Raw genomic sequence first — 11,741 nt, 5'->3', positions numbered from 1 at the left:
CATAGTTAAGTGTCACTTTGACTGTATCTGTTAGATTAGGGGTGGGAGTTTCCTGCCTCCCTCCTTGTTGGGAGGAAAACGCAGGGCAGAAAGCCAAGGCCATGTATGCACAAGTTGTCCCTGGAGCGGTGGGGTTGAGGTTGCTCTTGGCAAGGTAAAGGGCAGGCTGAAGGTCTGGTGTGCAGTGCATGCCTCCTCTCCCAGGTGACAGGTGATAAACTTTTGGTTGCTCAACCCCAAGCAGGACTCTGGCATCTACACAGTCCCTTCCCTTATTGTGTCTTTTTCTGATGAATATGATCTCCACATCAGGGCCGCTGCTAGCAGTACCTGGGGACGACTGCTGGTGGGTTTTTTCTCATGTGCTGGGTAGGATGGGGGAAGTGTTCCCTCACTCCTTCCCGTGTCTCAGCTCAGCTGTGAGATGCTGTGCTGCCAGGGGACATCCTGGGACATGCACACAGGGAAACCATCCACATGTGGCAGGTGCAGAGGCAGTGAGTGTTGTTATCTGCTCTCTTTGGGATTTGCTTGAGAAATCACTGGCAGGAGGAGAAGCAAGAGGCAAAAAATTGCCTTCAAGAATTCGAGCTGCTCAGTGCTGATTTATTTATGACATGTTAAGTAAGAAAAATGGAGGTTAAACTGCTGGGGAGCTTCCATCAGAGGTTATAACCTACCCTTCCATCAGGGTGAGCAATGTTGGGTCATGAGACTGTCATAGAGAAGCAAAGCTCTCCTTTGAAGAGGACTTGTGGTCATGTACATGCAGCAGGTGTGGAGCCATACAGCTTCCCCATCTTGCACATCATCTCTCTGGTTCAACTCTCTCAATACCTTCTCCCATCTGTCTTAAGAAACATCATTATTATTAAGTAGTAAAGGCCTTTTTTAATCTACAGTACAATTTATTCTGCTAAATAACATCAATACATTAAAAAAATACACCCATCAAATACCGTTGCAAAGTGTGTTGGATGTCCTTTTGCTAATACCTTGGTTAATGCTGGATTAACTTCATGATGCATCCTGTGTGGCTGTTCACTTCACTCCTGCTCAGGTGTTAAAGCAAGGACACTGCATGTGGCAGACACAAAGGACAGCAGAAGGGAAGGTCCATCGTCCCCTGCTCTGGAGAAAGCTGTCAGCTTGGGATAAAACTGCCATAGAAAAGGCAAAGAGCACATGTCCAAGCTGGAAATTAGCCATGGGTCAGCTTACTCCAGAAAGCCTCTGGAGCTGACCCAAGAGCAGCTGAACTGCTGAGGTTCTCCTGCTTCCCACCATTCTATGGGGATGGGGATAGGTACAGGAAGATCCACGCTTGCACCCTCTGGTAGTTCTGCTTGCATGCAGGTGCAACTCGGTGAGATTTAGGCAGTTAATGAAGCAGCAGAATACAAAATGTATAAGTTGGACCGATCTGTTTGTAACAAGAGGATTGATTTTTACTTTAGTTGTTTTTTACCTTGTGAGCTCCTGAGGTAAAGCTTGATTCCCACAGAGCATTATCCTGTAAGTCTGAGTGACCTGGAGAAAGAGTGGCACCACTGAAAGCATGAAAAAGTAGCAAGCCACAGCAAGCAGAAACTCAGCCAGAAGATCTGTGATGTCTTTCTCACACAAGATGTGTGAAACCTCTTGTGATGAACCATTGCTAGCACTAGCATGCAACTGTAGAGGGATTTGAAACCACTTTTAGGTCTGACCACCTATGACTAAGAGCGGCTGTGAAGCTGGTGGTATCCTTTGGCCCTGGCTGTGAGCTCTTCACTGTGTGCTGGACTTTATGTTTCGGTGCCTGTGGCACAGGGGTTCAGGCCCCTTGCCCAGATGGCACTGCACCCTCCCAGCCATAGCATCATTTCCTGTCTGATCAGCCCCCCAAGACTCTCCCCACTGTGTGCAGTGTTTCTGGCATGGGAGAGATGAGGGATGTGCAGACATGGGAGCAGCTCTCTGCTTGTACCAGCTGCAATGGCTTCAGTGTTGGTGAGATGTGCAACTGACCCTCAGCTATATTTCTAAGGGCTGTGAAATTTTTCCCTTGCACTTACTCAGCTCCATTCTCCTGCAGCTTTTACCATTGCAGGAACTTCCCTTCTGCCTGAGCCATTTCATGCTGTGGGAAGAGAGCAAGGTTTGTGGGTAACATTTTCTTCCATTGAAGCTGTGGAGACATCTAGAAAAAAGGTGAAGTTTCTGATTCAGAAGACCTGCTCCATGTCTGAAACAGAACTCTGTCTCTGGAAAGGACTGGTGGGACCAGAGCTTTGGAGAGAGGCCCCCAGGCACCCTCCTGTGCCAGACAGCCCCCCTGACCTGCACACCAGTGGGATTCATGGACCCTCTGTGAATGAACACACCTCTTACCACTGAAGACACCTTAGTTTGTGTAAATAGTACAAGGCAGCATGCTGGGGAAATTGGCTTTGCTCATTTGTGGTCATGTTTGAAGCTGCAGGTTGGACTTGTTTTAAGTGGTACAGAGAACAAGCACAAACTTTTACGTGTGAGTGGCCCAAACTGGAATAGATGAGTTTCTGCTCCATAAAATACAGAAGTAGACTGTGTACAGAGGTAGACTGTGTAATCCATACTTTGTCCTTTGCAGAGAAAGCAAAAAGGTGTTAAGGGAGATTTTTTTTAAATCTGTGCTCCTGAATGTTCATTAGTATTGCATTTACTGTAGTACACGTTAAATTGGTGCGTATTGATTTCAGTGGAATTTTTCCATTGTCTTCTTAGAAATAAAAATGGAATGGCTTGGTTTGGAAGGGACTTTAAAGATCATCTAGTTTCAAATCCCATGCTGTGGGCAGGAATGCTTTCCACTAGAGCATGTTACTCAAAGCCCCATCCAACCTGACCTTGAACAATTCCAGGGATGGGGCACCCACAGCTTTGCTGGGCAACCTATTCCAATGCCTCACCACCCTAACAATGAAGAATTTCTTCGTAATACAGACTAAACCTATCCTCCTCCAGTTCAAAGCAATTCCCCCTTGCCCTGTCACTACATGCCCTTGTGAAAAGTCCCTCTCCAGCTCTCTTGTAGCTCCCTTTAGGTACTGGGAGGTGCTCTGAGGTCTCTCTGAGCTTTTCCTTCTTACCACCTAAAAAACCTGACTGCATTTCAACTTCCTGTTTCCCTCCTCCCCAGCAGACTCCTAGGCCATGAGCCTCATCCAGCCAGCCGCTGGGATGTCAGGCATCTCCTCCTCTAGGGAGAATCTGCTGATTTACAACTTTTTGCAAACCTCAGTTTTCATAGCCTATTGCAATGTTTTTACAAAAAACACCAGCTGTGTATGAGCCAGCCAGGGAGTGGCCAGGCAGCCCCATTGTAAAGCAGGGACAGACACAGTTAAACTTTGGAGCTGCTGGAAGCCAAGGGAAGCATTTCAAGGCACATCTCCCCGTTTTCTCAGCAGCACTACTGGTAAAAGCCTTCACATAAAGCCCCCTAAGTCCCAGCCTGTTGACAAAGCTGCCATATTGAAGCTTAGCCCAAACGTCTCCTTTCCCCATTCTTCATGAGGGCAAGAGAGAAGGGAATCAGCACTTCCCATGGGATGCATTGAACTTGACTTGCTCCCGAGAAACAGCCACCCAGACCCTCTCTGGGATCTCTGCATGCTATCTGCATCCTGCTGGGAAACAAAAAGTGCTGTCCTAGTGCCACAGATTCTCCACAAAATTTGGAAGAGCATCCAAAACTGTCTTGCATGGGGCATGAGTGGTTACGTATTTGGGGCATGTTAGTGTAGAAACTGTAATATTAGTATCTTATGAAGTGAAATTTATGTGTGTATGGTAATTGCTCAGTTAATTTTACTGTAGTGGCTGGGCTACATGGCCTGTGGCAAGCACTTAGGGAATCAGCCTAATTATTATGGAAAGCCTCCCCATGCAGGATGTGTTTTCTAAGAAATGAAAACCTATATGTCTGTTCTGATAAAAATACATTATTCAGAACTGCTCTTCCCTGAGCAGCAACATCATGTGGGCAAAGGGAATAAGACCATAAACATGCAAACATTTTTTTTTTAAAAAAAGAAATAACTAATCTTGGGAAAAGGAAAAATAAATCACTGTGTTCTGCACTTGTAAAGTCTGTGGTTGTAAGGACAGGGCACAGCTCCTGACCTCCCCCTTCAAGTTACCTCCCACTCATTGTATGTTTTATACTGCTGTCTGCCAATAAGAACATCCGAGGGAGTAAGTTTAGTTTCATCTTTGCTACAGCCTCTTTGTGCAGGGAGAGGAGGCAAGGCTGCTCACCAGGTAAGTTCTCTAAAAGCATGGAAATATTAGTAACTTGTTAGCCTGGGAAGAGTGGGATAATAGTGTCAAAGAAGGGGTTATTTTTCTTTTTTCCTGCTTAGCACAAAATATAAATCAAACTATCTGGCAAATCCTACTTGGGGGGGGGGGGGGGGGGGGGCTTTTAAAAAGCTGTGTGCAAAAGCTGGATTATGGAGAGTTTACCTTTTCTTACTGCTGTCTGATGCTAACACAATTACATAAATATGTTGAAGGAATTTGACTGGTACTCAGTACTCTCTGTTTAGACTGAGCTGCCCTACCAGAAGTTTGGATATTGATGGCTTTTGATACCTGCTCTCTCCGTGTGCTTGCTTGTCCCTTCAGTGGGGTGTGCTGTTGGTGGCAAGAGCAGCTATGCTTCAAATTCTTCATTATTGTTTGCAGCTAGGAGAGGAGAAAATAGGTGAATAATACTTGTGTGGATAGCACTGCTGTTGCCAGGCAGAGGGAAGCTGTGGGTTGGCCGAGGTGTTGCACTTCCCTCTGGACACACACCTGATACTACCCCCAGCTGCACTCTTGCAGGGCTTGCAGACTGGTGTGTGCTGCCAGCTGAAGCCATGAGTGGGCTTTCTGGAGAAGCACGTGTTACTCCAAAGGATCGGGAAAGAAGGTGCTCCCCCTCCCCCAGCATCACTCCTTCATTTCAGTTTCTATTCTGGCTTCTGAGCTCAGAAGCAATAGGAGGAGGAGGAGGAGGAGGAGGCTGAGCACCCAGTAGGGTGGGTCTGCCTTTGTGAAACTACTGTTTCTAAGACATAAAATAAATCCACTCAATTTACAGAAAAGCAGGCTCAACAAATGTGAGCAGGCAGTTTATCTTATCTCAGAGAACCTCACCCAACCCCAAACTTTCTTAGACTTGTTACCTAGAAAAACTTTGTGCTTTTTTACTTGGCTAGGGAATTAGAAGCAGAAAGAAATTGCTCTTGTTGCTATTCTTACTACTATCATTATAATCATCATCATCATTATTATTATTTTATGTTGTGGTGTGTTTTATGCTTGTTCAGTTTTCCCCCCATTGTTCTCTCAGAAGGTCCTGCCCTGTTACCAGTTTGTGTCAATCCCCAAACCCCTCCCCAGTTGTCTTGGTTATCTTTCTTGCTCCCCACCCCTGGCAGCCTGCCTGTCACTCGACACCCCTACCTCTTTTTCTAGAAGGTTCGGGCCAGGATGTCGGGTGATTGGGTTAGGGGCCAGGGTCCCTCCCGCAACTGTGTTTGATGGGTTCTCCGATCATGCCAATCCTTAATGTATCCCTCTCTGATTTGCTATCTTTCACCCCTCCCACCCTCTGTAAAACCGAGGCTTTCCTTGCCTCGGGGCCCTCAGCTCCTTCTACCTGAACCTCCACGTTTCCCTACCAAAAAAACCACCCTCCCCGAAGAAACTGAGGGTCGCCTCTTCATTTCATCCTGCGTTTTACTTTCCACCGGCCACCGCTCCAATTTTAGACCTGAGGTTTACTGGTTTTCAAGGTTTACTTGCTTGCTTAACCACATAAAGGCAAGGAGAGTGTTTCAGACTTTGGACATTGATTTTCTCTTTTCCTGGATCCCTCCATCAGGAAACTGGAGATACGAGTTTTCTGTACTACTCTCTTGTGTGTAGCCTGGCTTTGCTATGAGGAAATGAGCCCACAGGTGCTTCCCACATACCCTGTGCCCATGCTGTGTAAAATACACCAAGTCCAACATGCCCAAGTCACTCCTTTTAGCTTGGGTTCACTGCCCAGCCCAGTTCAGCACAAGGGGAATGAGTCATGTCTAAGCACTAGCAAAGCCTTTATGGAGTGGAGTGGGGAACATCAGTGGCCTGATGCTATTTTGAAGGCTGGATAAAATGGCAGATAATGCAAAAACCTTGAACAGATAGAAATGCAGGCAAGATATGGTTATGCTCTGTCACCTCCAGTGGCAGCTAGAGAGCTGGGCAAAAGGAGGCCTGCTGAAGGGTGGTAGCCACCAGTTTGGTCGGAGGTTCAGACCAACCACGGTTTTTTCACTGACTATCCTGTTTCATGTCTCTTTCAGAAAAGGGCCTAGGAATGGCTGTCCCAACCGTTGTGACGATCCAGCCACAATTTGGCGGGGCCATGTCTTCTGTCTCGAGATGCACGTGGCAGACAGGCCTGATGGACTGCTGCTCCGACTGTGGCGTCTGTGAGTGCCTCGGACACACTTCCTTGCCCCTGCTGCTTGGCTCGGTGGTGCCACTGTGCAGCCAGGCAGCCTGGCTCTCCCAGCTGCTCCGGTGCTGCCAGGCAGGCAGGCAGAGCCTCAGCCAGTGCTGTGTTTCTTCCCCTGCCAGGCTGCTGCGGGATGTTCTGCTTCCCTTGCCTGGCTTGCCAGGTGGCTGGGGACATGAACGAGTGCTGCCTGTGTGGGACCAGCGTGGCCATGAGGACCCTGTACCGCACCAGATACAACATCCCGGTCAGTGTGAGCCTACCCCCTCACCCTGCTGCTGCCAGCCTGAAGGACAGGGTGCCCCCAAGGCCCTTCTCCCTGCGCTTGAGGGAGGGGCTCAGGACAGCAGTGATTTCCACTCTCCCTTTTTTTCCCATTCGTACCCACCTCAGCTGCTGCTTCCGTCTTTGAGCTTTGATTGAGATAACTGTGGGCTGAATAAAGAATAGGTGAAGCTGGTTACATGGATAAAGATCCATAATCAGGTGTGGGAGAAAGGTTGACAGTGCATATGTGAGGGTGTTTCTTCCTGCAGGGGAGGTGGTTGCTGCCATCCCAAGGGCAAACCATAGGATCCCAAGTTCACTTTCCCTACATTGTCTGTTCCTGTAAGCATTTTTCTTCCCAGTCTGAACCTCAGAAGTCAAAAGATAAGCAGCTATCTGCAGCCTGCACAAAGGGCTCCTTCCTTCCTTTCCATGGTTCCTGGGGTTTGCCAGCCCAAGACTTCAGTGTTTTTGACTCAGGATACTGCAGCCTGCTGAGAAGAAAAGAGTACTTGACCTGAATGTTATTAACATTTTCTTGGCTGGAACGTGGTCTCTGGGAAGCCTCTGTTCCCTAACCTGTTTCTCCCTAACAGGGGTCCATTTGCTCTGACTACTGTGTCACCCTGTGGTGCACTGTTTGCTCTGTTTGCCAAATGAAGAGAGACATCAACCGCAGGAGGGAGCTTGGCATATTCTGGTAAGCCAGGGATGGTGGTGCTCATCCATAAAGCTGCTGTCACATGCAGCCAGGTGGCTTCCCAGAGCCTCTCCTGCCAACATCTTGACACCGGACCGAGTTTGCTGCAGTGGGGAAATGACCATGGACAGTTGACCAGAGTGACATGTCCTGAAGCAAAATGTCACTGGGGACCTTGTGCAGGGTGGAGGGGGGAGGACTGGGGCGATACACAGAGTGTGGTGAGGCACATCTCAGTCCTGACACTCCTCTTCTATCCTGTTGCAGATGCTGCCATCCTCGCTGCATCCTTGGAGCTGCTCCAAGCAGGAGTCACCACTGCTCTGATTGTTGGGAAATGCACCATGTGGAGCTTGCCTTGACTGCATTTGATTTTCTCTACTTAATTGCAGAAATAAAGTTTTGAGTTTGTCTTCCTACCTCTGTGTATGTCACTCTTGCACCACCTGAGAGCACCAATCCTTCTCCTGCTCCATCCATCTCAGCAGCCCTTGGTGTAGCTGAGATTTCCCTGTGCCTGCTGCAGAGAGAGAGATATTCACTAGTATTTTGTTATTGGATCAGCTATTAGAAAGGATATTTAATACATTGAAGGAGTCAGTGTTGCTCATCCAAGTTTTAAAATTTGGGAAAATGACTACTGCTGCAGGGCAGAGCTGGGTCTTCCTGCAGTCAAGTGACCTCTGCTGTTGGTGAGTGACACCTTTCTGAATAGAAAGGCATGGAGTACCTGGCACCAGCTCACCTTGATGCTGAAGAGCTATGGACCCTGAGCATGAATTCCTCCACACCTGCAATAAAAAACCTGTCTGGGTTGTGGGTTATCTGTGTCCTCTCTAGGGACAAATAGTGCCATCTTCCTGCATGGCATTACACAGCCCATCTGTCTGCACTGGGCTGTGAGCCCTGCATTCCCATCCTCAAGATGGAGGTTGCATCCACCCTCTCTCCATCACTCTCGAGAGAAATGCTAAAGGACTTTTGATCCCTGCAAATACCTCCCAGCTTCATTCTTTAAGGAGAATATGATTATTTTTTTGTCCCACTCTACCTTCACCTTTACCACAAAACTTTTTAATGGCAAGTAGTTGCAGTGCTGAGGGGTGGGTGGGTGTGATGGCACTCCCAACTGCTTCAACCCAGATGGATGATCCCTGGCAATGCAGAAAAATGCATTTTTAGCCTGAGAAAGGCCGCTCCTGTGTCACCCAGTGCAGTTACAGACAGTTCTTGCAGATGCTCAGGTTTGAAAAGGAAAGGTGCTGCACCTCCAACAGCACATGGCTTAGGGCAGCACAGGAGCCTGGAAACAAACTGCCCTTCTTTGAAAACCTCTCCCACCAGGGCTCTGGGCCTGGAGAGCAACTGGGTGGGGAAAGGTGAGGGCTGGCAGCAGGAATGAGGCAGGGAAGCTGCCGTTGTGCAAAGCTGTACCTAAGCTACCATTTGCTCTGTTAGTCAGAGGGAGCAGAGGTCATTTGCCAGAGCACATATAAAGCATGAGAACCAGGAAAAGGAGACGTGTCTGCTGGGACAAGGACAGCTTGGAAAGTACGTGTGGCATGGCTTTGCTTTGGTGATGGTATGGAAGCTGCTTGTGGCTGAAGTGGTGATGCTGGGCAAGGGGAAAGGGTGGAAGCAAAGGTGAGGTTTTCTACCTGGAAAGCTGCTTCAGGGTTAACTACAGTGTGGTGGGTGCTGCTGATGACAGATGTGGGGAACAGAGGTGGAGGACAGCAGTTTTTGCACTGTGTTGCTCATATAGTGCACTGTATTTGTGCACATACAGTGCCTATAGATACAATTTTATGACCTTGGCTGTTGGTGAAATGGAGCTGCATGCACCTCAGGATGCTTTTGTCCCCATCAGTCATTCCAGCATGGCTGGTGATGCCGTGGGGGTGTGAATTGTGAAATTGTGATACATTTTTTTGTGCTGGGCCTGGCCCATCTCTCAGTAGGTGAGTGTGTGGCAGAGGCTTCTCCTTGCTGCTGCCTGCTCTGCACTGCAGCCACCACCTGTGCAGGGATGTGGTGTGCTCGTACCTGGGGAGGGGAAGGAGAAGTCTGACTGGAGGAATCCTGTCCCTAAAATTTCTCTTGCTGCTGCTGCTCCTGTGCACAATTCTCCCTGTGGTCCCTGTGGTCCTGCCTGCTGCTGAACATCCCTGTCGCTGCATGAGAGCCCCATGCTGGGCTCACCACTGCACAGCCTGTCCATGGTCTGTCTCCTCCCCTGCCCCTCCTGGTTCTTCTTAAATCATTGTGTACAAGGCTTCCTGAAGGGGCTGCTGCTTTGGTGTGCCGGGAGGTGTTACATTGACTGCAGCGGGGATGGGAATTACCTGAGATCTCACAGGTGAACAAACAGGGACAGCTGGCCAAGGCAGGGCCAGGAGGTGTCCGGAGAGGGACAATGGATGCAGTGTCCCCTGCTGCACTCACAGGTGTCTCAGATAGGGACAGCCTAGCCATGCTTCCACTGCCTGCAGAAAGCTGCAAAAAGTCAGGAGCAAATCATGTGGAGATTTTTACCAGCTTTCTTCCCTCTTACACCGTAATTCAACAACCTTCTTCCTCTTCCTGGGACTGCCAGGAACAAGGGCTCATCCTACAGCAACAGGCTGTTTCTGACAGCTGGGATGTGTCTGTTATGCTGGGGAGTCACAGGAGCTTCCAGCAGAGCCAGCAACCCTTTGCCACCTGTTGCCATTAGTCAGTGCAAATGCAGTGCCACAGCCGGTGCCACTCTGATTTAGGTGATGAGCTCGATGGCATAGTCTGAGTGCTGGGCATAGTAATTGTTCCACCCCATTTCTTGGGTCATTTAATACTTAACTTTGTGTAACTCTGCAATTCTGGTGTGAAAACAATCTTCTTAGAGGTGACTCTCTCAGTCACCTCTAAAGTGGTGCTGAGCTTGAGCAAAGGGCAGGGAGTGTGTCTGCATGGGAGTTCTGTGGGAGAATCCTCAGGTTTTTTTTTTTGTTTGTTTGTTTTAATGAAAGCTCCAAAACCAAAACTGAGAGTGGCAGAAGCTGGTCCTGTGCCTTGCAGGGGTGGCAGGGAGGGAAGGGGCCACTGATGGAGGTGCAGGTGGAGTTGTTACTTTGGTCAAGTGATTTTGGGGATGGTACTGTGGAGCAGGAGCTTTCCTACTCTCAGAGAACACAGCCCATTGCTGAGGAAGGATGGGATGGAGAGGAACTCCACAGGCCATGGTGACCCCACAAGAGTGAGGAAGAGGAGGATGACGTGTTGGCACAGACAGTTAAGTGGAGGAAGGATAGGAACTGGCGGCAGGGCTCCTGAGAGCTTGGGGAGACTAGAACTGAGCAGTAGTAACTTTGGGAGACTGTGATCATAAACAAAACAAAACAAACCCCCCCAAACCAGCCCAAAATGCAGACAATTTTACACAGACAATTTTACACAGACAATTTTACACAGATATTTTTATGTGATTTTACGCAGGCAATGATGAAAGATGACCTGGAGATGAAAAGACTAGTTTGAGGTGTTGAAGCACTGCAGTTCTGAAGCAGAAGGACCTTTGTTTTTACAGACTTGTTTTACTTGCATAGGGATGATGTGCTGCTGCCTTTGGTGGAAGACTGGTTTTAGAGAGGGCTTTCCTTCAGAAGGTAGTGGCAGCTTCTGGCAGAGCTGTGCCCCCCACTTTGTGGTGAGAGTGGCATTACCCTGGCAGTGGGGACTCCCCAAGGAACTCTCTCTGAATGCAGCAGCCTGAGCAAGACGCCCACTTCAGAAACACCTGCAGAATCTTCCTCTGATGGCTTTTCTTTCCAGACTACAAACTGCCTGGAGGGACCTGAACCCGTGCTGGCAATGGCCTCTCAAACTGTGATTACAGTCCAACCCCAGTTTTCAGCTGTCCAACAGCCAGGGGAGTGGCAAACAGGGCTGCTGGACTGCTGCTCCGATTGCGGTGTTTGTGAGTACATACATAGCCCTCATTCCTGCTGTTGCTTGTGATGTGTTTCCTGCTCCTCCTGCAGCATTACCCCTGCCACAAACCCCACTCCCATGGGTACTGGAGGCAGAGCAGCTCTTGCCTGATGTCAAGAGCCACAGCTCTCAGCTGGCTTTTCCCCCTCTGTATTTGCACCTGTCAGCCAAGTCCACGTCTCACTGTCCCACAGGTCTTTGTGGGATGTTCTGCTTCTTCTGCCTGAACTGCCAGGTGGCTGGGGACATGGATGAGTGCTGCCTGTGTGGCTCTAGTGTGGCCAT

The 11,741-nt window shown here is 48.9% G+C and overlaps 1 protein-coding gene across 2 annotated transcripts; it reads left to right on the top strand.

Annotated features, from left to right (window-relative positions):
• Window positions 1-4,174: 4,174 nt before the first annotated feature.
• On the top strand, window positions 4,175-7,906 carry PLAC8 (placenta associated 8). Of its 2 annotated transcripts, XM_071431433.1 has the most exons (5): window positions 4,175-4,287; window positions 6,366-6,494; window positions 6,643-6,767; window positions 7,384-7,487; window positions 7,755-7,906. In XM_071431433.1, coding segments are annotated over exons 2-5 (345 nt in total). In that variant the 5' UTR covers window positions 4,175-4,287; window positions 6,366-6,379; the 3' UTR covers window positions 7,756-7,906. The 2 variants fall into 2 exon arrangements, with proteins under 2 accessions (XP_071287534.1, XP_071287533.1); XM_071431432.1 differs by lacking the exon at window positions 7,755-7,906 and having other exon boundaries at window positions 7,384-7,491.
• Window positions 7,907-11,741: the final 3,835 nt, after the last annotated feature.

Source organism: Agelaius tricolor, unplaced genomic scaffold, assembly GCF_023055355.1.
Source record: "Agelaius tricolor isolate 1412-34295 unplaced genomic scaffold, bAgeTri1.0.p SCAF_8, whole genome shotgun sequence".
Lineage (NCBI taxonomy): Eukaryota > Metazoa > Chordata > Aves > Passeriformes > Icteridae > Agelaius > Agelaius tricolor.
This window is presented reverse-complemented; position numbering and strand designations above follow the sequence as displayed.

Coding starts and splice junctions, on each gene's coding strand:
- PLAC8 (XM_071431432.1), top strand. CDS start 6,380: ATGGCTGTCCCAACCGTTGTGACGATCCAGCCACAATTTGGCGGGGCC. Junction 6,495..6,642: donor CTGCTCCGACTGTGGCGTCT/GTGAGTGCCTCG, acceptor TTCCCCTGCCAG/GCTGCTGCGGGATGTTCTGC. Junction 6,768..7,383: donor GCACCAGATACAACATCCCG/GTCAGTGTGAGC, acceptor TCTCCCTAACAG/GGGTCCATTTGCTCTGACTA.